Raw genomic sequence first — 24,096 nt, 5'->3', positions numbered from 1 at the left:
GAGACAGAAAAAGAGGAGAGGAGGGGTCATCAGGGGTTAATACGAGGAAATAAGCCCCTTCTTTCTTGCCTACCACACACACACAGAGCAAGCCATGAGACTGGAAACCTCACGCCTTTCATTCACACACAAATGGAAAGGACACACACAGACACACACCAGACGACGTGTTCATCCAGTTTGTTGGAAAGCCCCTGGGTTTATGAGTTCAGGGGGTCAAATCCCCTCGGGCCGGGGATAATAGGGGAGGGCTACGTATCACAACAAAGAAGTGTACTGATAAGAAGCATGTGATCGCTGTTGTGGTTGCGTGTGTGTGTGTGTGTGTGTAGTCTGGGTCCATAATTAGACTCGTATGTTGGGCTGGTTTGTGAAGGTTGAGACAACATACACTCAATCGTATACTGGTGAAAATAACTGCTTCCTTCATTGATGAAGGGTGTGTATGTGTGTGTGTGTGTGTGTGTGTGTGTGTGCGCGCACTCACCAAGGTCCATGCTCTTGGACGCTCTGTTGCGAGGTGTGTTGTTCACGTCATTGGCCAGTTGGCTGTCTGCATAGAAATCTGCAGCTATGTGGGGGGGCTTCTGAAACTCGCTGCAAAACAACAGTCACAATCACTTAGCATCTATAAATCAATTGATCAATATTGACTCTTGAACCGGTGCAGCCAGTGACCTGTTGGTTACATCCACCAAACAAGGAAGAGTAAATGAACAGACATCAGATCATTTCCTCCACTCCAGATGGCATGATTCAGTACAACAATAGCATGAACTGTCTCCATTAAACTTACAGGGAAACAAGTATATTGATGCCAGATTCTGACCACATGAGATAGTACTACACACACACACACACACACACACACACACACACACACACACACACACACACACACACACTGCAGATTTTCAAACAGAAGACTGTTGACAGAATCTTGCAAAAGACACCCTTACTTTTATGTAAACAACTCATTCAGTGACCACACTAACTGAATGGGGTGTGTTTTACAGTTCATATGATGCTGTTACACTGGGGATGAGGATTCTTCAGAGCCAAGTTGCCACACTAAAGAGGCCAGTGTAGTAGTACTACCTAAACAACACAGTCTCCGTCACAGGGTTTTCAGATTATTTTTCAGACGTTTTTACCCCCCCCCCCCCCACCCCCACTGATGACACTGTATGTTTAAAACCTCATGAAATCAACTGTTTGGAAGTGAAGTTAAAAAAGGTTTAAAAACAGAAAACACTGTTGTGTAGAGTGCTGCTGTTGATAGCAGGCTGTGCAGCAGGATGCTAACAGGGAGTATCATAGCTCTTTCTAAGCCTTCAAACTCCTACAGAATTTATTCTATTATGCTATCACCATAATTACTTATGCATAATGCAAATAGGCTATTGCAATTAGAGCCTATATAGTCTAAATAATGCATATGTGAGTTGTAATATTTAGTGTAATGGCTCTTCTTTATCTCATAACACAGCGGCCCATATTAAGAGTGTAATTAGAATATAATAACTCTGGCCCTGTGTGTAGTTTCATAGAGAGCTGATGGTGCAGTGTACTGTATTCTGTGTGTGTGTGTGTTATGTCTGGGTACCTGTGGCGTGGGGGAGTCAGTGGCAAGTCTCTATTCATTTCCTCCACAGCGCCGGGGGAGGGTGGCGGGGGGAAGCCATCCTCCAACTCCTCATCGCTGTTGCCGTAGTGACCGTAGCTGCCATTGGCGGTCGCAGCAGGATACGGAGCTGAGGAGAAACACAACAATCCAGCGGGCAAGAAAAACACGGATTTTGTTCATCAGTGTGGAATCAAAGAAAACTTGGAACACAGACAAGGTGTTTACTTTTTTGTTAATTTTAACACATTTTCATTTTTTTTATTTTGTTTTTTTAGCTTTTACCTTGATTTTGCTGGCTACAATATCAAAAGTAAAGCTTCCTGCACTGACTCTATTGTCAGTCCTTAAGGCAATAAAAGGGACATGAATACTGAACACATGTGTACACTTTGATATCCGGTCTTAAATGTTTTATATTTCTAGATATTGTTCATTATCTACAGTAATCAGTTGTGACAAGACGCTGCATAAAGAGGGATATTTAAACACTAGACATAATGAAAACCAGTGTGTCCTTCATGTGAGGATCAATACTGTCAATACAGAGCTTAGCAAGGTCAGACATTTCGAAAGCATTCGCTTTACATTAAAAAAACACACACACAAAACACACAATCCACATTCAAGCAAAACACACACAAAATAATCATTTCCATACAAAAGCTGCGTTCCAACTTCCTTGCAACTCTTCAGACAACATTTCCATAAACTGTAAACCCCGGGAGCGCATCTTTTCCCCACTGTAAAGCCTTTTTGTTGAACCCCCCCAAACACACACACAAAATATGTGTAACTGTACTGCCACTCCAGTCTGATGGAGAGCTGACAGAGTCTCAGCGAGAAAAGCATCTCCAGCATCCCAGGGGGTGAGGGAGGGGGAGACAAAGAAGAGAGATAAAGAATGAATTTAAAACAGTTTGTTAGTCTTTTTTAACACGACAGCACACATGCCGCACAATACCCTGTATGCTAATCTGGCTCACTTAGAAGCCGTTTCATCAGCGTAATGATTCCAAGGTCAGATCTTCTGCACATGAAAAGCAAGCGTCGCGTTTGGAAAAACATAGTTAATGACTTCCCTTTCTCCCGCTATAAATATGCAGGGCAGAGAGTGAAAAGAGATATAAAGACGGAGCTTGGACAATTTGGTAATGCAGTGCTATAAGATGCTGCTACAATGGCATGAAAAAGAGCCCCACAACAACATCAGGAGCCTTGGCTGGGTGTCATGCTGTGCAGTGATGGCAAACACACACGTATATAAGCACAAACACACTGTGTACACACTCAGTCGCAGATAACAGGAGCACATAAACACTCCAACCCTAATCAACCCTAATGTTGACTATCTGACGGTTCAAATGGACAAATAGTGATTTGTCGTGTGTGTGCTCACCGCTTCCAGAGTTGCTGTATGCGTAGTTGTTGGTCGCCATCGGAGCGTGACTTGCCCCGTTCATGGTGGGCTCTGTGTTTGGATGTCTAGAGGGTCCTGAGGGCCCCTGGTATGCATTGTGGCCCCAAGGCTCCTGTCAACAAAGAAGAGAGAACATGAAAATGGTTATTAAGGGCTCATATGCAAAGATCTGGGACGAATCCAAGCCAAAAATGTCATTTATGAAAAATTGATGATGTTGCCTCATGCATCAGAAGATATTTATTTTATTACCCAGCGGGATTGGACTAATGTCTTTTTATTTCTTTTGTTTATCACATATCAGCCAATTTTGTCCACTGCACTTTTCTGGCATATTAGGCAAGTTGTTTCCTACTTGTTGTGTTCACACTGGCTTTAGAGCTGTGAACATAAGTCATGTGGAGTGACAAGGAACTCATTCATTGGACATTTTTGGTCCTTGTCATTCTGTATCATCAGCACGACATGGACCCACGGAGGGAAATCGAATTCAGGGGACTCACAGCAAGTCATGCTGCACTTTAATGCATCACATGTGTTTATTCATCTTCTCTGGTGTCACAAAGAAACAACTGACTATAAGAATTAACCGTCGAGACTGCAAGTGGACTTCAAAGGGAAGGGCGTCTTGTATCGCAATATTTCAGGGGAAATAGTTGATGTGTGGCTGCTACACATCAACGGAAAACTGTCTTATCTACAGTACTGTATTAGCCACTATCAAAGATTTTCATTATGTATCCTGGATCTGTTCTGCATTAATATTACAGGTAGATTCACGTCTGATGAAAGCAAAAAAAGTCAATCTTGACTTTTCTTGGGGAGAGAGCAATTGCAGTTTAGTGCAACATACGTCTACTCTACAAAAAAGGAGGATTTTACATTAAATTTGTAGTATTATAGTCACATCTCGCATCCAATCAATTATGATTCACCTCAGATGGTGATACGGGAACAGAGCTTTGAGGAAACAGGAGCAGATTTAGAACAATCCTCTGAGGATTTTGAATAGACATGGGTGATGAATAAAATACCACAAAATAGTCAAGTTGATCATAATTGAGAGAGAAATTTGTCATCCATTCGGACAAAAAAGTTCCTTTCACTTAATGACAGCCAGACATTTAGTAGGAGAATGCTCTTATAGGAGGAACAAGGTCTCAAGTCAGCCATTGTACATACAGCACTGTACCTGAATATCTTGGGTTTTTTACCTTCGTTAGAGGAAGTTGACAATTTTAAGATATGAAATCTTTCGTCAAGAAAGAAGAAGATTTCTTATAGTGGAATGTGTGTTACATGAATAAAATGATTACAAGGAAAGGATGTATATATATATATATATATATATATAAATATATTGATACGCCTTTGGCAGTCCTTTTGAAAACTGGTTTCAACACTGTTCAAAAAAATGGTGATTCTCTTCATGTGCACAATTGGAAACACAGTAATTAAGATAATCCTCAGAGCACTGACAGACATGTTATCGAACTGCCATCCAGCACTACAAAGGACCCCCACCCCACAGATGGAGATAGGGACTAGGAGTGTTGGTGCCGGTGCTGGTGGAGGATGAAAGAAGCCTTTTCTGGTCAAAGCGATGGGAGCTACAGCTGTCACACACACACACACACACACACACACACACACACACACACACACACACACACACACACACACACACACACACACACACACACACACACACACACACACACACACACAATGAGCAAAAACAGACACACATACACTTATTTAAGCATGACAAAAAAATCATCCTTAGACACAGTGTACAATAATGAAAGGTGTTCCAATATCTTCGTCATATCAAAGCTTTGGGTGGGGTGTATTCACAATGTCATGGAGTCCCTGGGGTATCATTAGTAGCTACCATACATGTTAATATGTCACTACATCATGGCTGTCAATCACTTTGAGCTCATATATGTGCGTCGGATGCATTTGCACACAAAGTTCTGACAGCTCTTCTGCATGTGCCAGTGACACATGAATCACAGCATAGCCCTCCCTCCATCCATCCATCCATCCATCCATCCATCCATCCATCCATCCCTCCATCCATCCATGCATCCATGCATCCCTCAGCCTCCACAAACTGACGACTCGCCCCAGGCTTTTGAAGCAGTCAGACAGGCAGTCAGATATCTTAATCCCACAACAATACGTGAACGGGGGGGGTGGGGGGGTCCATCTATCCAGCCAGCCCCAACCTACAGCTGCATACAATAGGCTTCTGAGAGGCTTAGCCCTGCCTCACCCTACTGTGTCACCCTTCCCACCCACATATCACTCAGCTCGGGATGGAGAGCAAAAGAAAGGAAACAGAAAATTGTTGTTGTTTTTTTCAACGTCTGTTTCTAATATCATGTATATCTCTTTGCTGTGCATGAGTCTCCCATAGTTTAACTATTGATCTTTCTGCTGTATTATGAGGGATGTTATTTGTTGCAGTCAAAAATCTTCCAGTATGACCAAGAGTGAGAAAATGAAGACAGAGAGAGACAAGCTGTCATCTCAGCAAAGTCTGTGAAAATGTTTTTAAAACGTTTGCCAAAATTAAGATGTGACTTTCGATCCCCTGTACAAGCGAATGAAAAGGCTTCTTGTCTGCAAAAAGAAAAGAAAATCCTGTCTATCTGATTTAAGAAATCTTTCTTTCAAGGATTGGTTGATATCGGTTGACATTAACAAACCAATATCTAAATACACCAATCAGCATGGGAGCAGCATTATGTCATTTCTACACAAGACTAAGAGTCTACGGCCTGGCAATACGCTCTGTGAGGCTGCGAAATGCTAACTTCAGCATGCTAACATGCTCACAATGACACATGTTTAGCATGTATAATGTTTAGCGTGTTTACCATCAGTTTAGTATGTTAGCATTCTAGCATTTGCTAATTAGCAGACAAACTGACTGACATCCCGACAGCCACACCTCTAGCATGGATAAAAAATACTTTGATGGAAAACGACTGACATGATGGATCTCCTAATGGAAAACGAGCTCCAGACAGAGACAGTGAAAGAGAGGAGGGACGCTGAGGGGCTCAGGGAGTTTTGCTTTAGGGAGCGTTTGTTTTACCACGCTGCCCCACGATGTCACCAGACTGGCTGTTTAGTGACGACAGGAGAAGGACTGTGCAGATATATACTGAACTTTGAACTGGGTTTGATAGCATTTATCCGCAGGCTTGCATGACTAACACACACACATGCACACTGATGGGAGTATGGTGTAGATGAGATGTAAATGCCACAATGGGCAGGTCAATGGTAGTCAACCCACTAACCCTCCCTCACACACACATTATCCCTACGCATCTGCTTTAACTGCGTGAAACATCTTTATAAGCTTTTGAAGTAATCAGTCATGGTTCAACATGGAGCTGAACAGACAGACTTAACTAAAAAAAACAGCAATTTTTCACCATCTGTCGTGCTTGATATCTTCATCAGTCTGTCCATCCGGGAATTTGTGCGGCTTTTCAAGCGTTCTTGTGTGACTTTGTGATTCTAATGTTGCTCACACATTTACCACCAGGGAATAAATTTTTTTGGGGGGACATTTATGCAAACTGTTTTTTTTAACAACAGCACTATAACACACAAAAGAGAACGAGGTAAAAATAAGCAAAGGTTAACACATTCCATGCAGTCTGATTTTTATCACATTTATCACATCTGAAAAGGAGTGTGTTCACAGCTACGTGGAGCATTCATGAATACTTACTCTTCTCTTGTGTCAGGTTTCATTAGGTGTTCCTGAAATGTGTTCATTATACCCTATATGGCAGTGAATGTGTGACTCTTGGTGTGAGTATTCATTTACAAATTTGGAACATTTAGGTTCAAAGAATGACTTGTGACTTAACTTAATGTTTCCTTATGAAACATCCTGGTTTCTACTTGGAGTGAGTGACAAAGGATAAAGAAAATGCAGAAAAAAAGAAGAGTGCACAGAAGGCCAAAACAGAGGGAACAGGGACCCAAACATCATTTAATACAAAGGGAGAGGAGCAAAGGAGAAGGCAGCTGCTGAAAACCCAACACAGAAACAAACAGACAGGCATGCAGGAGGCTTCAGATTAGCTTTATTTAACAGAGGAGAAACAGGCAGGTGAGACAGAAAAGCAAGAGTACATTCCCTTAAAAAAATAAATGGAAAATAAAAAGGAAAAGTTAATATAAAACTTTATACAAAAAGACAAAACAGGAAAGAGTAGATTAAGACTTTACAGACAAGCCAGTTGTTTGAAGAGAAACTATGAAAATATAATCAGAGTTGCAACTAAGTTTAGTGAGTTAAAACCAATGTGACAGAAAAGAGGCTGTACACAGTGAAGAATTTAGTATTTCGCTGAGTTTATGGGTAATATTTTAAAGAGAGCTGAACGTTAATGCTGTGACAGTTAGTGGTGTTGGCGAAGGGAAAAGCTTTCAACCAAATTAATATGCTTCCACATCATTGATCACTAAAAACTTACTGTATTTACACATCAAGGATTTGGTGCTAAAGAGGAAAAAGTGACATTTTCTTCATAATTTCATTAAAAATATAACATAGGAACCATTCATGATTTTACAGGGATTTAATTCTTAAGCATTTTTATATATTAAGTGCATAAATTACTTTGTGCATTAATTTAATTGAGTCTTTTGGTTTTTCCTCATTTTTCTATTTTATGATTACAAATGCGCTCTTTGAACCACCTGCAAGAGCTCAATAATGTTCTTATTCGACGTTCTTGTTCGACGCCCAGATGTCACTTGCACCCCTTTTGCATTGTAGCCTGCATGTACACTCTCACACACACACATGCACACACACATACTGTGTCAGAGTCCACCAGAGAACCGGAGGTGGTGGTGTCTGGTGAGAGCCTGGTTGTGCGCGTAGTTGTGCGAGTGTGTGTCTAAGTATCTGTCTGCAGACCTGTGTGTGTTTCTGTTCAGACTGGGGGTGGGTATCCTGCTGTGTGTGGGGGGGTCTCCGTACATCTGCCCTGCCATCGCTCTGATGTTTTCAGTGTAACTGCTACCCTGGATGGCGTCCAGTGTGCGGCTGCATGCGTGCCTGGACTTGCGGCCACGTGTGTTGCCCTGAGCGTCATTGAATGTGTGACGGTGTGTGTTATCGAGCGCAGCGTGGCGCTGCATGTCTGCAAGCGGTCGGCTACGTGCGTGTCCATGTGTGTATCCATAATCATAGCTTTCCCTGTTAAAGTTTCCCTCTGTGGGTCTGTTGAAGCCGGTCAGTGTCTGGCTGTGAGGGACAAAACCAAACTCGTACCTCGTAGCTGGCCTGTATACATCATTTTGAGCATACCCCGCCTCATCATCACTGTACTCAATATTCCTTTGTGTGAAGCCGAATGCGTAACCGCTACACCTCTCCCTTTGGCTGAAACCATAAGTGTATCTGGTGTGCGTCTCCCCTGGCCTCTGTGTGTAACGCTGCCTGTGGCTGTGGGGCAGTGGCTCTGACGCTCGCCTCCTCAGTGTGGGGAGGAGGGACGAGGAGCGGCGAGGCGGGGGCGGCTGCTGCTGGTGGAAGGCGTCACCCGCTCGTACCTGATTGCTGGAGCCAGTTTGGGTGTTCGATTGATGGGTGGCGGACCCATTTGTAGCCGAGCTTGGTGCAGGGTTGGCACTGCCCATCTGTAGAAAAAGATTTTGGAGAAAAAGGAAAAGAAACAAATAAACTGTCTTGGATATAAGACTGTTCTGTTGTTTCCTGAGTGTTGTCTTCCTTTACAACAGCCATTCTTGTGTCAGTTAACAGCCACATGACTTATCAAAGGGCTCTGGAATAAGAAACAGAACTGTTAACCGCTTCTCCATGATAAAGAACTTAATCATAAAACTGTAAAATCTCCTACTCATCCAGGAAAACTGACAGAGAATAAAACTTAACACTCATCCAGCATGACAGTCACTGTTACAAAGGGAGCCTTTATTTCAATGTTTTCATTATTCTTATCCAGCTGTGTTTACATTGAGGCATGAACTGGGTAAACGGACTGAGGTGTCTTTGAATACTGGGAAAAGAAAAAAAGCAACACCATCTATATCACTCTAAAATCAGCTAAATTAGGTTTGTAGAGAGATGATAAAGTGCTTCACCCTGATTTCATATTGCCGACACGCATGTAGGTCATCTGCTTACAGTGTGTCCAGTAGAGCATCTTTACTGTGAGCCTTGAATTATCATAATGGGGGAGAGAAATGATCCTAATGTGGATGATGTGTGTCATTGATTTTTCTGTCAAAACTCTGGCAGCTACTTATGAATGATCTTTGAACATACCAGGCTGTGCAAAAGATTTCATAATGCATGAGCATCTTTAAATGTTTCATGTAACCAAATTCCTCTAACCAAACTCGGGGAATCTAAAATTTTTAACATGCGGCCGATATTCACCGAATATCCTCCTTCAAAAGGAGGGAACTGGAGTAAATAACAGAAATATTTCATATTAACAGGGAAGATTTCTCAAGTTAAGACGACACTTTGCTGCACTTTGAATTTGAACATTGCATTTTGATGTTATTAACAAGGTACTATTTTACTATTTCAATTGATTTCTGCAGAACTGTAAGAAGATATAGCTGCCATGGTTCCTGCCAACACACTGATGTACTGTAAACCTCCCTGCCTTTTCCCAGACTTTCCAAAATGATGCTTGAACACTTCCATGACCTCAAAATGTCATTCCCTTATGTTAATGTTGTTTTTACAAATAGCAAGAGTCTGATTTCCAATTCAGCGAGCTTGAAATCCTCCAACAAAATGTAAGACATGTTGTAAAATACACTAATACACACATACAACTTTGCCTGCAGGGAATACACCACTCAGAAATCCATGATATTCCACAAATGTTTAAAGTAGGTTATATCTGCTGTACCTGTCCGGGCGGTCGGAGCACTACGAGCTGGATGGTGCCCCTAGTGTTTCCCTCTGACGACATGGAACGTCTCAGCGTCTCCATGGCAGCGTGGTTGGAGCGTCCGAGCAGCGACTCACCGTTTACTGCGATCATCTGGTCGTTTACGCTCAAGCGACCGTCCTGTTGGGAGAGGATGGCCGTGACGTTATTTCAATTAAAGAACAAACCACCTAAAGTCAGCATGAGGAGAATTTGCTACAACTATGAGTTACTGGTAGAAGTACCAAACTGATGAGATTTTCAAAATAAAGGCAACATTTCAATTAAATTTGATCTAAACTAGTTGCACGGGAAATGCAGCAAAAACAATATTTTGAAGAACTTCTTTTTTTTCACATCACTTGTGATAGTGTATAAAAAATAATATTAATAATTATAATTATTAATTATATAATTATATTAAAGAGAGAACAGAGCGCAAATCTTACATAAAAAAAACACATGGCTGGTCACTAATAAAGTTTTAAGAGAGGAGAATAAAGAAGAACAGAAATTGGGAGAGGTGTGAAATGAGTGTGTGTGTGTGTGTGTGTGTGTGTGTGTGTGTGTGTGTGTGTGTGTGTGTGTGTGTGCGCGAGAGAGAGAGAGAGAAAGTAGAGTAGAAAATGGAAGAAGGGGGAAGGCAAGAAAATTGTGGAGTTAGCAATCTACTGAGTGGGAGAGCCATGATAAATACATAGAGCAGCTAATGGAATAGCCTCTGTGGGCACTAAATCACTTCTAAGTGTTTTAAATAGCAGCCTCTCATAGAGGCAACACAGAATAGTGCCCTGGAGGGAGGGAGAGAGAGAGAGAGAGAGGGAGAGAGAGAAGATGAGTGAGGAAGAGAGAGAGAGAAAGAGAGAGAGAGATTTAAAGAGAGAGAGTTAAAGAGAGAGAGAGAAGGGGGGGGGTTAAATGAGGAAAGCAATGCAGAGAGCAAAAAAAAAAAGGACAATAAAGATGAAGATACTTTGAGACACACAAACACACTAAAGACTCTTTGTGTGTGTGTGTGTGTGTGTGTGTGTGTGTGTGTGTGTGTGTGTGTGTGTGTGTGTGTCATGATCGGCCCATTATGGTCAGCCCTGCCCTTTGACCCCATCTCATTAACAAGGCACCGCCCGGGCTGACCCCAAATGCAGACTGGGATGGCACCACACAAGCATGCGCACACACACAGACACAGACACACACACACACACACACGCCCGCATCAAATCCAGGGATTTCATCAAAAATTGATGCTTGTGCCGAAATCAGCGGGTGTCTGTGATATTGCCTATTAATATCTTCATTCTCCATGTAAGCAGCGGCAGCATGCTACATGTAATTTTAATTTGTTTTCTTTGGCGTCCTCTTTGAAATGATCGTATGACAGGATCAGGGATAAAGTCAAAGAAGATTTTTTTGATATAATTGAGGCCCCGGGCCGCGACAGCAGCCAAAACTCTTTAATGGAAATAGGTTAGATCTCTCCATGACTCTTCCTCGTCTCCTCCCTCTTTTTTTTTTGCCCTGCTGTGTGATTGTGTGTGTGATGTGTCTGCGTGTGTTCATGTGTGTGTGTGTGTGTGTGTGTGTCAGACTCAGGGGACGCCCGGGTTCCCTCCTCTGTACTGGTCTGGCACTGCAAAAGTCTCATCAGGCCCCTTAGCTGCTTTTCATTAGCATGCATCAACATTGAAGAGGAGACACACACACAGACACACACAGACACACACACCCCCTTATGTATTGTGTTCCTGCTGAGTGTCTCCACTTTTCAATCTTCTTTTTCTCCTCTTATTCCGCCTCTTTACATTTCTCTATTGTTCGATACCGCTCATTTCTTCCCTCTTAGATTCCCTCCCTTCTCGCACTCGTTCACTCGCTGTCTTCTTTCAATGGGCTTCCTCCCTCCCTCGCTACTGTCCGTCTCTCCTCCTTCATGTCTTTCTTCCTGTTATGTGGTATCTTGTCCCAGAAACCTGTTTCGCAGCCAGCCGGAGATCTTACGAGGCCATTCTGTCGGAGCGCTATCCGCGTCGGCAGCTGTCGGAAAACTACTTCTGAAGGCACTTCGGGGAGCCGCTGTCTGGCCGCGCCGATCCCAAACCAGCCGTTTATCTGCAACGCCACACTCATCTCTGTGCCTCCTCATCGCGCAGCGCAGATCTGGGAGCAGCGACGAGGAGCGCGCGGAGTTGTGACATGTGAGGGGGGGGCAGATATTGAGGCCAAGTGGAGGAATCTCCAAAGTGCTGAAACGGGATGTTTCTCTTTTCCAGATGCACTCACAACTTGAAGTGAGCACTGAGTGATATAGATAAGGCGGCTGCAGCGCTGACGTGACGAGGCCACTCGGGGTCAATGGGAGTCAAAAGGTCTAGGGGAGGCGAGCAGAGGGAGGGGTTGTGGCCTCGGAGAAAGACAGGAAATGAGATGAAGAGGCGAGAAGCGCAAAGGAAGAGGAGATGAGAGGAAACAAAGGAGAAAGACATCATAGAGAAGGGGAAAGAGTGCGGACAAATACAATGAGGTGGGGAAAAAGAAGAAAAACAAAAAGATCAAAAACACTCCTAAGCTTCAAACACAAAAACAGGTCCTGGTTGGAGTGGTGGCTCTGGATAAAACAATAATTCAAAGAACCCCTGATTAGATAAAGTCAGAAGAAACTCAGTGTGGCTCTCAAAATGCTCCTGCAATGTTTCATGTTCGTCATGTTTGATGTATTTTTACAGATTTTAAGGACACCATTTCATCTTTGGTGTCAAGCAGTAACTGCTGTGGCATTTTTGCATTAAAGGGCCATACCATGTATATTTTTCTCCTTTTAAACAGGTTGTGACATATTTTATCTACATTTTTTGTTTGTTTTTTTACACAGAGGGATGCAGGAGGCCTCCAAAAAGTGGCTGCTAAAGGCCCCGCAGATGAGGATCCTCTACCTTGTAAGCGGCCCCTCCATGGATGATGGACTTAATGAAGATGCCCAGGTCCTCTCCGGTCTCTCTGGACTTGTTGCCCTTCAGGCTGACCCCAAGGCCGGCCGAACCCGATTCATTGAGGGGGATCTCGTACATCAGCTGCTCCCTGCCGTCCTCCAACAGCAGACTGCCACCCTCTTCACCTTTCTGACAGACAGAAAAAGAAGTATTAAGTATTAAGTATTTAAGACTTTTACCCAAGTTCAGACTTCTCTTGAAATGTTATGTAAAAAGCTACATTCTAGACAGGTAAAGCCTGTTCATACACACACCTAATACCTTCTTTACATAATAACTGCTGTGTATGATCGCTGACGATTGAGGCAGCAACACCACATCTAATGCACTGACTGATAATGCATGCTCCACGTGCACCACACTGATTATACTCAACACCAGAAACCAGAAGAAAAAAAACGGAGTGAGAAGAGAAACGGATTAAAGAGTCAGATGGAAGAAGGCTGCGGGGGAAGAAAAAAGAAACAGAGTAAGAGAAAGGAAAAAAGGAGGAGAGGAGCAGGTGCTGTGTACTGGAAAGAGAGATGAAGGTGTAGTGAGAAAAAGAAGAAAGCTACTGTAGAGAGGTTATTCCATTTGGAGATGAAAGGCACAGACGGAGAGCGAGCCATTTCTAAAGGAAACATAATAACCTTTTCATACCTCCTCCTGGAGCACAGTGGGGGAGGAAGGGGGAGGAAAGAAGAGGGGGGAGGAGGGAAGAGGATGGAGGCGCAGAGGAGCATTTAAAAGTAATAACCCATCCCTGAGGTACACCCGCTACTCTCGTTCACACTCCCCCTCCTCACTCTTTACATTTCATCCTAATCTCTCAATCTTACTGTACGTTTCTCCCTCCCCCGCCTCTCCTCTCCCTCTTTCTCAATTTCTCTTTCTCCCCAGACTCCCGTTCCATCTCTACTTTCTACAGGTCTCTCTCTTCATCTTTCACCCACCCACCCAACTCACCCACTGCTATTTAATGTGAAGAAAATGACCGTGGCGGCGGCATTGCTCTGAAAATAAGATATGAGGGGGGGGGGACAAAAGGCAACAGAAGAGAAAAGGAAAATGTCTGTCATTAGAGGATGGCAAAATGGAGAGCGGGAAAAACATGCCAGGTTCAGTCACCCAGGGGAAGAGGGCCTGCGGAGGGGAGGCGCCTCAACAACACTTCACTCCCAAGCCTTATTTTTCTTTAAAGAGGAGAGATGGAAGGTTAAGAGGGTGTGTGTGTGCAAATGTTCCCACATCTTTGTTTTCTGCTCTTCTTTGCTCTGGTTGAGACTAAAAGGTAGCTCATTCAAATTCAGGACAGCAGCCACTCGAAGTAAGAAAATGTCAAAGTGGATTTTGAAGGAATATGCATATACATTATATCCGCCATACCAGTTGTCACAGCTTTAAAGATCTGAGTACCCGTACCAGGATTGCGGGAGCCTTACATCAGGCACCTTGCCTGCCACTGAATCAGGAATCCATGTTCACATTTCCTCTCTCATCATGCCACAATGTTGAAGGATGTGGGAGTCAAACATGGCCTCCAGTGTAATTTTGCAAAATTCATGACTATAGGAGCTCACTCTCAACCGCGCTATGATCCTCCAGCCCCTAGATTCTGTCTCCCTCTGTCAGCACTGCTCTGTGCCGCTTCGTCTAGGTGCTTAATTAAAACAACAGCCTGTTAAAGCCTTAAAGCCGGGAGGGATACTCACTTCCAACGTGTGAGTCAGAGCTCTCAACCCGAGTAAAGGTAAGAGAGCCAAACCTGGAAGGTCGTCTGCATCAGAGTAGAGAAAATCCTGAGGAACTGTAACACACTGATCCAGTCACTGCTTTCACTTTGGATTTAAAATAGATGACGGCTGAGAGCCTATTAATTAGAGCCCGACAGATACGAGATACAAGGCGACATCATTTGTCGGTACCGTACAAAGCATATACAACCTTCACAAAAATGATTCAAATTACTGATTTCCACAACTATGATTAAGGTTTGGACGGGTTTATAGACATAGGAAACCTTATAAATGAATGAACATATAAAACACCTATGGGGCACCCTGGTGGCCTATAGGTTGAGGTGCTGACCGTGTACCGGGATGTTCCTGGTTCTGGTCTGACCAGGAACCTTGGTTGCATATCATTCTCTACTCATATTCAGTTATGGATATGACGATAACAAGATAAATCAAGCAAAGCGCTGCCGTCAAAAGTCATGGAATCTAGTTTCTATTTCAGTATAATACATGACTTTCAGTCAGGGCTTATTTTTATCAACAAGGCATTTCAGAGTGCTGTTACTCGAAACCAGAGGAATTACAAAGACAATCCGCTACTTCCTGCTTGAGAGACACTTGAGAGGACTTAGATGGCAACCTGGGAGGTTTTAAATACCTCTGTGATCTAGCTGCAATAACACACAAGGTGAAGGTGGCCAACTCAGAGCGCAGCAGGCTCTGAAGGCTCTGGGAAGAAACCAACATACTGGAAAGTTAAGAAAACGTGAAGTTGCACAAAGTGAACATGTTTATCTGTTGTACCTCACTGCTGATTTCAATCCATTTACACAACCAACAGGATCTCAGTGGAGGTCCAAATGCAGACAGACACACTCACACACTCCAATATCCCCTTTAATGCCCTTTCCTTGGGGGCAGATTGCGTCCCCAGGGTGGCTGAGACCCCTTGGCTCCGCTCTGCGACCCCTCCTCCCTCCGCTGTTAGCCCTCAGCAATGGCTCTTTAACAAGCTTTTAGCCAGGAGAGAGACCACCCTCTTCAACACCCAAATGGGGAGACAAAAAGGAGCTTTTTCTTACCCCAGGGTGGGTGGTGAGGAGGGGGTGATACACAGCGATTACACACAGAGCCTTTTGTCGCTGAGGATTTCTAAATGGGGAGTTTCAAAGCGGTGGGATTAGCGGTGAGAGCGACATTCAATTAAGATGAGATCTCGCCGCGCTCGGCGGCGACGATGGAGCTGCCAATTAATCGCCTTAATGTCTGCCTCTTTGCCGCTTTACACCTTTACCTCACAACGAAGAGAAAGGAAGGCAAAATGACTGATTGAGGGATAATTCGGGGATGTTGGAGGAGGAGGGAGGATAATAATGAAAAGCCAAGAAGTGAAAGCTTCAGCTCTAAAACAGACTGACAGAAAGAGAAAAAGGATGGAGAGGAAGAGCGGGATGGACGACAAATAAAAAAAAAGACAGACAGGAGGACAAGCTGACTGAGGAGACAACAACACAGCAAAGTCACTTTCTGCCTGACGACCCCCTTTTCCTGTGAACTGGCCTAGGCTTGCTGGCAACTGAGGGTCAACCATGTGCAGAGTGACCTCCGCATCCTGTCCTTGGCAAACTCATAATTCTGCTGCAGACACACATATCACGCTCCTGCCGAAACACCCACCCGCCCAAAAAAACCTCTCCACATCACAAAGCATGTCTCTAATCTCCGCCCTGAAACAAAACGAAGCCCCGCGAAATAATGAGAGCGCTGAGCGTTGGAGACGCAGAAACGCTGACAGGAATGAAACTGTGATTAGTTATCACTTTTTAATTACTTAGAGAGTGTGTGAGAGTACAGGAGACGGGGTAGAGAATCATCGTCCTTTTGTATCCTAATAATGAGGCTAATTCACAGGCTTTATAGTTGGTCTTTTGACTGAAAGAGACCAGTATGCCTCCCAGCACTGCCAAGTGCTTTCACAGAACCACACGCAGCTCATGAAACATCAATGTCTTCTCTATTGAAACTAATCAATCAGCAGTTCAGCTAGTTCCTCTAAAAGTCGACTTTACTTGTGCAAGGGAGAAAAAAAAAGACAGTATGAATGTTGGAGCAGAGAATATAAATCTTGTAGTTTGGCAGCAGGGTGGTGCAGTGAGGACAGAAACTAGCCTTTTAACCAGATGACCTGCCTTCAAACTGCTGTGTCAGCAAGTAGCTGCTCTGCTGAAGTGTCCTTTGGCAAAACATTGAACCCTGTTGTTGAACTGAGCTGATCTCTAATCTTCCTGTGTCCCTCAGTCAAGCATTACTGTGCATTTCTGAGAGTATTTCTGCTGATATCAGTGCAGCACATGTAGCCGTCAGTGGTTGTAGATTCCCTCCTTCATCACTTATTTTTAGCCATGCTAGCTGCAGAGCTCTAGGGATGGTAATGTTGGCTGGTCGGTCGTTCCACCGCTTTGGTCCCGACTGAAATATCCAGACTAATTTTGGATGGATCGTCATGAAATTTGGTACACACATTCATGTCCCCCTCAGGATGAATTTTAATAACTTTGGTGATGCCCTGACTTTTCTAATCGCATAATAAATAGCTCTTAATGAGCAACAGTTGCTAAATGTTACGAGCAGAATTTGGAGTTGTATGTTGTAAGATCTTTTAGGGACAGGAGCGCTCAAACCCATTGATCACTTTACATGCACATGAGTAGGAGGCTAAAACAGGATATGGGTCTCTGTAAAAGCCCTGTTTACACACCAACAATGAGATTTCTCCCCTTCCAACTGCCATGATTTAAGCCAAAACTGGCATATTTTTAAGTCTAATAGTGACATAAGATGCTGTAGCCCGCAGAGGTTGTTTTCTTTTCATTTTTTGTTGGAGTAACAAAGCTGTGAGAGCGGGATCAGTAGTGGGAGCACACACTTTTTCCTTACAGTGCAAATGTGTCTGAATTTTACAAATAGTCTACTGTTCAGCTGAGAGAGCCAACTTCCTTAGAGTTATTTATTTTGGTGTCAGTTTCAGGTTTAGTCAGACGTTGGATTTAATTATTTTGGACACACCACTGTGAGTAATGATCTTTCTTTTCATCCCTCTATATGGCTGTGACTGATACCTTCCCTGAATTCTTTGTCATGCCCATACCCGTGTGTGTGTGTGTGTGTGTGTGTGTGTGTGTGTGTGTAAAAATTATGACCAAGTAATCAGGTTTATCCAATAGAGCTGTGTTAACCACATCTTAACCTGTTTTCAAGATTTTTGTAGGTGGTACATGGGCCAAAAAACGTAATAAGCATTTATAGAAACGCTGGATAGGTGAGACACAGGAGAGGCCTTTTGAGGATTAAACCATAGAATAGAGGCAGGGGTCTTTACTGCTGCACCACCTGCAGGCACAGTCAGGAATAAAGTAGGTAAACAACCCCTACTTACTCAAGGAAAACAAAGAATTGTAATTCAGCCAATTAATCTCAGCAGCTCCTGAATGTAAAACTGCGATAATGAACTGCTGATCTGCATCCGATAGTTATCTTTAACAAATATCACCATAGTTCTGTGGATACACAAAGGCAGTTTTTACAAGATATTACAGCCCCTAAAACATTAATAAATATTCATGAGCGCCCACACTAAGTCAGGCACGCACACAGGCATGCAGATAGACACCTACACACAAACATTTTCCGTCGATGGGAGAGGCAGATGGCCACGTCGACTTAATGCGTCTCCATCATCATTACATCTTTTGTCCGACCGAATCGTTGCGAGGCGCTCCTTCCTAGTGCTACACATAAATTTCCACAACAATTTACTACTTGAGAGCAGCGGGAGAAAGAGTGGAGCAATTAAAACTGGCGAGGGAGGAGAAAGAGGGAAGACAGAGAAAGATTCCTTCTTGGTTTGGATTTTGCAGCAGGGTGTAGATTTTGGAGAGGTGGGAATGTGTTTACTGTAGAAGCAGTCGTGTAGCCACATCTTTCTTCTGTTGGGTGTGCTTGTTGCCTAGTGTGTGTGTGTGTGTGTGTGTGTGTGTGTGTGTGTGTGTGTGTGTGTGTGTTTGCATGTGCTCATTTGGCTACTTTTAATGATGTACTTCTTCTCTGTGGCAGTTTCTGCATCTGTGTGTTTATGTAATCGTTTGCTTTCTGAGGGTCTGCACATCTAAATTCAATGACGCTGAAACCTCTAGAGTGCCTGTGTGTGTGTGTGTGTGTGTGTGTGTGTGTGTGTGTGTCTGTGTGTGTGTGTGCTTAGGGGACATCAAACCGTCTTTGAGGTGGAGGACTGTGCTGGAGATAAGGGCCAGATCTCACGGGGCACCAACAACTTCAACAGTCTCGACAGAGACAGGAGTGAAAGCTCTCTCTCATTCTGCCACCCCCCCCCCTCCCCTCCTCTTCCCTCTTTAAGTCTCTAATGCACAAATACAAGCAAGTGTTAGATGAAGACTGGAGAGGCTCTTCAAAGTGCACTTGTTATGCCAAGACTGCTGGACCATTAATGAGGGCAAACTATTTTCGGAAGCAGTAACTTGGCTGTTTAAAGACTGTGTGATGTGTTCGTCTGTGCACGCATGTGTGTGTATGAGAGAGCACTGGTGTTCAAGTTTTTATCAAGGACTAGGTGTTTAGGAGTTTGTGTGGAAGAGTGTGTGCGCAGCCACTCAAGGTGTGAATATGCATCAGTCACTACAAAGCCCTGCGCGTCTTTCTCAGAGCTCTTTGAAGTAACGAACGGGAATATTCAGAATAACCGCAGAGGACAGAGGGGAGAGAGGAGAAGCGCACGAGCGAAAACATCATTTACAGAGAGCGGGTGACTTTCATGGGGCCACCTGGCTGTGTGTATATGTGTTTAAAAGGGTGTGTTTATTGATAAAACGTCCCCTGTGAGGCACAGTCAGACTGTGTCAGTTTCACAGCACTGGCGCTGACCTCTGATCCCACGTCAGCCGCTGCAGGTAAGCGGTCACTTAACACCCACGGCGTGTCAACATGCGCGGACACGCTCACACGCTTCCTGCGGGGCCGGCGTGGCTTGTGTGTGTGACTTCCTCCGACATCGCTATGTCAACAAACTAGAGTGGGACAGGAAGGCCGGAGCGTGCTCTGGGTGTGTCTGTGTGTGCATCCGTGTGTGGCGTTTGTAGGCAAAAGGGCATCGACATAAAGAGGTTTGCTCCTTTGAAAGAGAAAAAGGAAGAAATGACACAATGCGAAGGGGAAAAAAAGAGAGAGGGGGTTGAAGAGACCACCAGGGAAGACAAATGCTGAACAAGGACAGCAGAAATGACTGACAGACCAAAGAAGAAGAGAGAGGGGACACTGTGTGGAGGTTCAGCAGGCTGCGTAAGGACATGGATGCTGTGTTTTTGTGTCTTCACACTCTCTTACCAGTTCCCGAGGCAGGAAGATGTCCTCCTGACGCGCCACCACCACACACACACTCTCTCCCTGCTTGGTGCTGCGCAGCATGGCCACGAGCTCCTCCTGGCTACGGCCTGCCATGTCTACTCCGTTCACCTACACACACACAACAAAAGAGAAAACACACACACACACACACACACACACACACACACACCGGAGTAGATTAAAGTGAAGTGTATTATCCACTGGCAGTGCTCCACTAACACGTATCGAACTACACTTGTGGCAGATCAGACAGAGATGCTTTTGTGTTTTGAGAATCATTTCACCTCAAAATACAAAAGAAACGACATATTTTCTCACATACTCATAATGATTTGTTTTATTTATCTGAGATGTGAGATTTGTGTGAGATTTATTCTTTGAGATTTCTGCCTCCACCACAACTTTCAAAGGGACTATTTATGCGATCTAGAAATGTATATTTATTATGATGTGTAATTCTGGATAAGATCATCCTAAAATGTGGACATTTCCTCAGTAAAATGCAATAACTCAGTTCCACCAGCAGGTGTGCCACAGAGCTCCTGCTACTGCTGATGATGCTGCTCCTGTTCAGAGGCTTTACATGGCTGTTGGTTTTCAACAAGCTGATGTCTGCCTTACCTCCAGGATGAGGTCTCCAGGTTGCAGGCGGCCATCTTTGACTGCTGCGCCACGTGGCAGGATGTTCTTCACCAGGATTGGCCCTGGCCCGTGGGCCGAGGAGTCCCGGGTTACCACGGTGAAGCCCAGACCCTCAGCGCCTGCGGGAACAAAGTGGTCTGCGTCACAGCATGCATTAAGAGACACCAATTTCCCTGCAAGCAAGATTTGACTTGATTATGAATTTTATGACTTTCTAAATTTGTTTTAATTGACTTTTCCCTCTTGTCATCCTACTCTGTCACCTTTCTCCTTTCTTGATCCTTCTCCACTCTCCACAGTTTTCCGTCTCTCATCCTCTCCTGAACACTGAACCCAGCCTGCGGTTTTAGCATCTTCCTCCACATTAACTACTGTTTAAGTGCCTGTTTTCCTCTGGGAGTTTGCTGCCTGGCTCAGCCTCTGAGCCGCCGGGAGAAGGCTTCTCTCCTAGCCGGATTAGACAGACTCTGCCTTTAATTTCACGTGTGAGCAGGCCGAACGGTGGCTGATGAAGGGAAGTAGAGGGAGAAGATGGAAGGAAGGTGGGGGAGGACGGAGGAGGGGGAAAGAGAGATGGAAGGAAGGTGGGGGAGAGAGAGAGAGAGAGAGAGAGAGAGAGAGAGAGAGAGAGAGAGAGAGAGAGAGAGAGAGAGAGAGAGAGAGAGAGAGAGAGAGAGAAGAGCTGGAGAGATATTATTCCCTTCTCTAGCTTCCCTCCCTGGGGATGCAATGTGATTTCCACAAAGATTTTCCTTGTGGGTGTGAGCCTACGTTTATCTGTGTGTATACATTTACAAGTGTGTGTGTGTGTGTGTGTGTGTGTGTGTGTGTGTGTGTGTGTTTCTTAGGCCACACACACGCATGAGCCATCAACGCCCAGAGCCTCCACCCTCTCCCTTTTTTCACGGCCTCACAAGCCCCAAGCCATGAGTGAAATGTGCCACGCTCGGTGTGTGTGTGTCTGTATGTGTGTGTGTGCAGGGAGAGCAAAGCCAGCGTGGCATACTAAAGGCGGTGAGCGATGCTATCTGGTCTCCAAGCTAAGCCTCTGCCTGCCCTACATTAGCGCACCTAAACCTCGCCGCCTGTCAATCATGGGGAGAAAGAGCCTGTTGCCAAGGGAGAGGGTGTTAGAGACCCCATAATATCCTCTGCTCTGATCTTGCATCAAGTGAAAGGGATAAAGGGAGACAGGGGGGAAAAAATCAAACAAAAGAGGGATGGAGGGAAAAGGAGAAGAAAATGGGAGGGATGAAAAGGTGCTGGGAACAGAAAGAAACTAACAATAAAACGGTGAATGGGGCTTTGAGCTGGCGCTGGAGAGTGTGGAGCCCAATTTCTTCTATCCTTTCATCTGGGTATCTTCTGGGTACCTGTAGTGAGTGTGTGTGTGTGTGTGTGTGTGTGTGGCTGTGTGCATGTAGCCCAATTACAGCTATCCTTTCAATGCCTCATAACACTACAGGTTGCTAGAACAGAGCCTATTCACAGTCCTACAAACCTATTACTGTGCTATCGACATATCGGTGCTCCAGCACTGATGTGTTTTAGAGGGATAAGAGATAAGGCGACTGGGAAGCCAGACTGATTCAGTCTGGGTATGTAAGGTTATCCCGCAAGATAAAACATGAAAAATATCCTCACAATGGAATGTTACTTTCAGTGTGGACTAAAATTGCGTTCAGTGGCCCAGAGCTGTATCTAGGACTGCTTCCTTGCCTGAAATCTGAGAAAATCAATAATTCAAAAAAATCCATGTGCTGGTGAGGAATTAGCATCCAGACCTGTTAAACCTCCTTGTGGTGCTTCCCATGAGGAGTAAATTAATCTTGATGTGTTCCCTTTAATTTTTACCCAATAATCAGGAATTACTGATACAAAAGAGAATGAAGTGGGAATTCAGCTGCACATTTACCTTTCTTCAGGTCAATTTTCAATTTCTTGCCACCCTTCCTGTTGGTAAGGTTGGCCAGGCCGGGCATGACAGGGCTCTTACTGGCTAGGGGGCTCTGGCTGCGGGTCCTTGGTGTCGGGGAGGAGCTCGCTGCCCTGGCTGGAAGTGAGGGAGAGACTCTCTCCAAGGAGCCATGCCCAGGCTGGAGCTCCACTGGTCTTGGGATTATCGCAGTTGGCTCTGGGGTCTTGGCACGCGCGTCTGGTCGCCTCACTTCTAGTTTAGTGCTCTGTTTGATATCTTGTTTGGGTCCTGGTAGGGAGTCGGTTTTAGCGCGGACCACCATCGGACTCTTTGTTTTGGCAGAGGGGTCTTTGCCATCCACAGTGAAAAGCTGACCTATCAGGCTCTTCTCATAGCGCGGCTTGCTGGCCGCGGGGAGGACCTCCAGGCGCACTGAGGAGGAGCTCATGGCCTGGCGGAACACTTCCTGTGACCTGAGGACAGAAATTGAGGAAATTAGCAATATTCACATTTTTGTCTTTGATATATGTGACTGAGAGTGAGAAACTCAGAGAAAGACATCTGACTGAAGCCATGATCACTCTAACCTAACACAGACAGTTGGAGAGCACAGAACAAGGAGGGTGACTGCGTTGTTAATGGAGCTGTATTTCAACTTGGATCAAGCACGGAGTGGCTCTTCCAGCTGGTTTGGGATACTGTGGTCCCTATCAGATGGGGGACACCTTGCAGCAGGCTCCTATTGCAGCGTTAATAGACTACTATCAGCACAACATTCACGCAACACAGACAACACAGTGGGATGCAGTTAAATGGACCTATTCAGCTCCACCACAGAGAGGACGGAGAAAATAGAGAAAGAATGGGGACGCGAGGCTGTAGGTGTGTGTGCTGAGAAGGAAAGAGACACATGCACTTACACTCTTCTGTGAGAGTAGATGTGGCGGTGAGATAAGAAAAGGCAGAGAATGAGAAGGATTTGTCTTTGGCTGATAGAGGAAGCACACTGAGTGACAGGTGAGGTATCGCTACAATGGTAGCAGGGTGAGTGGGAGTACACACACACAAACAAAGAAAATGTTATTTTTCTGCTTTTTGTGCTTTTGTTTTAGTTCCTAATCACATCCCTGACACATAAAGAAATGCACACACACATGTCTAGGATTGGTTTCGATAGTTAGTTCCGTTTTGGGTCCGGTCCAGGTCGGCAAATATCTGGATTGCTACGCTCCATTTTTTAGTAGCACATGATTGAAATGAATGTACAAAACATTCACGTAGCAGGCCTCTCATTTTAAGCTGATGATGACCGCTGTTGCAACTAAGTAATTTGCTAAAATGCCGACATTAAATTTAGCTTTAGTTGAGATTATATGCGCTCTACAAGCTATAATTTGTACTCAGTTTTGTTAG

At 44.5% G+C, this 24,096-nt stretch overlaps 1 protein-coding gene across 1 annotated transcript in view; it reads right to left on the bottom strand.

Moving 5' to 3' along the window:
• Nucleotides 1-24,096, bottom strand: part of pard3ba (par-3 family cell polarity regulator beta a) — a 136,398-nt gene that overhangs the window by 67,627 nt on the left and 44,675 nt on the right. The window contains exons 9-17 of the mRNA XM_070930426.1: nt 22,681-23,156; nt 20,745-20,884; nt 20,103-20,231; nt 12,931-13,116; nt 9,980-10,141; nt 8,643-8,729; nt 3,024-3,156; nt 1,607-1,754; nt 488-597 (exon numbers count right to left, since the gene is read on the bottom strand). Coding sequence (XP_070786527.1) covers nt 488-597; nt 1,607-1,754; nt 3,024-3,156; nt 8,643-8,729; nt 9,980-10,141; nt 12,931-13,116; nt 20,103-20,231; nt 20,745-20,884; nt 22,681-23,156 — 1,571 coding nt within the window. The remainder of the gene's footprint in view (nt 1-487; nt 598-1,606; nt 1,755-3,023; nt 3,157-8,642; nt 8,730-9,979; nt 10,142-12,930; nt 13,117-20,102; nt 20,232-20,744; nt 20,885-22,680; nt 23,157-24,096) is intronic.

This window comes from Enoplosus armatus, chromosome 24 (assembly GCF_043641665.1).
Source record: "Enoplosus armatus isolate fEnoArm2 chromosome 24, fEnoArm2.hap1, whole genome shotgun sequence".
Lineage (NCBI taxonomy): Eukaryota > Metazoa > Chordata > Actinopteri > Centrarchiformes > Enoplosidae > Enoplosus > Enoplosus armatus.
This window is presented reverse-complemented; position numbering and strand designations above follow the sequence as displayed.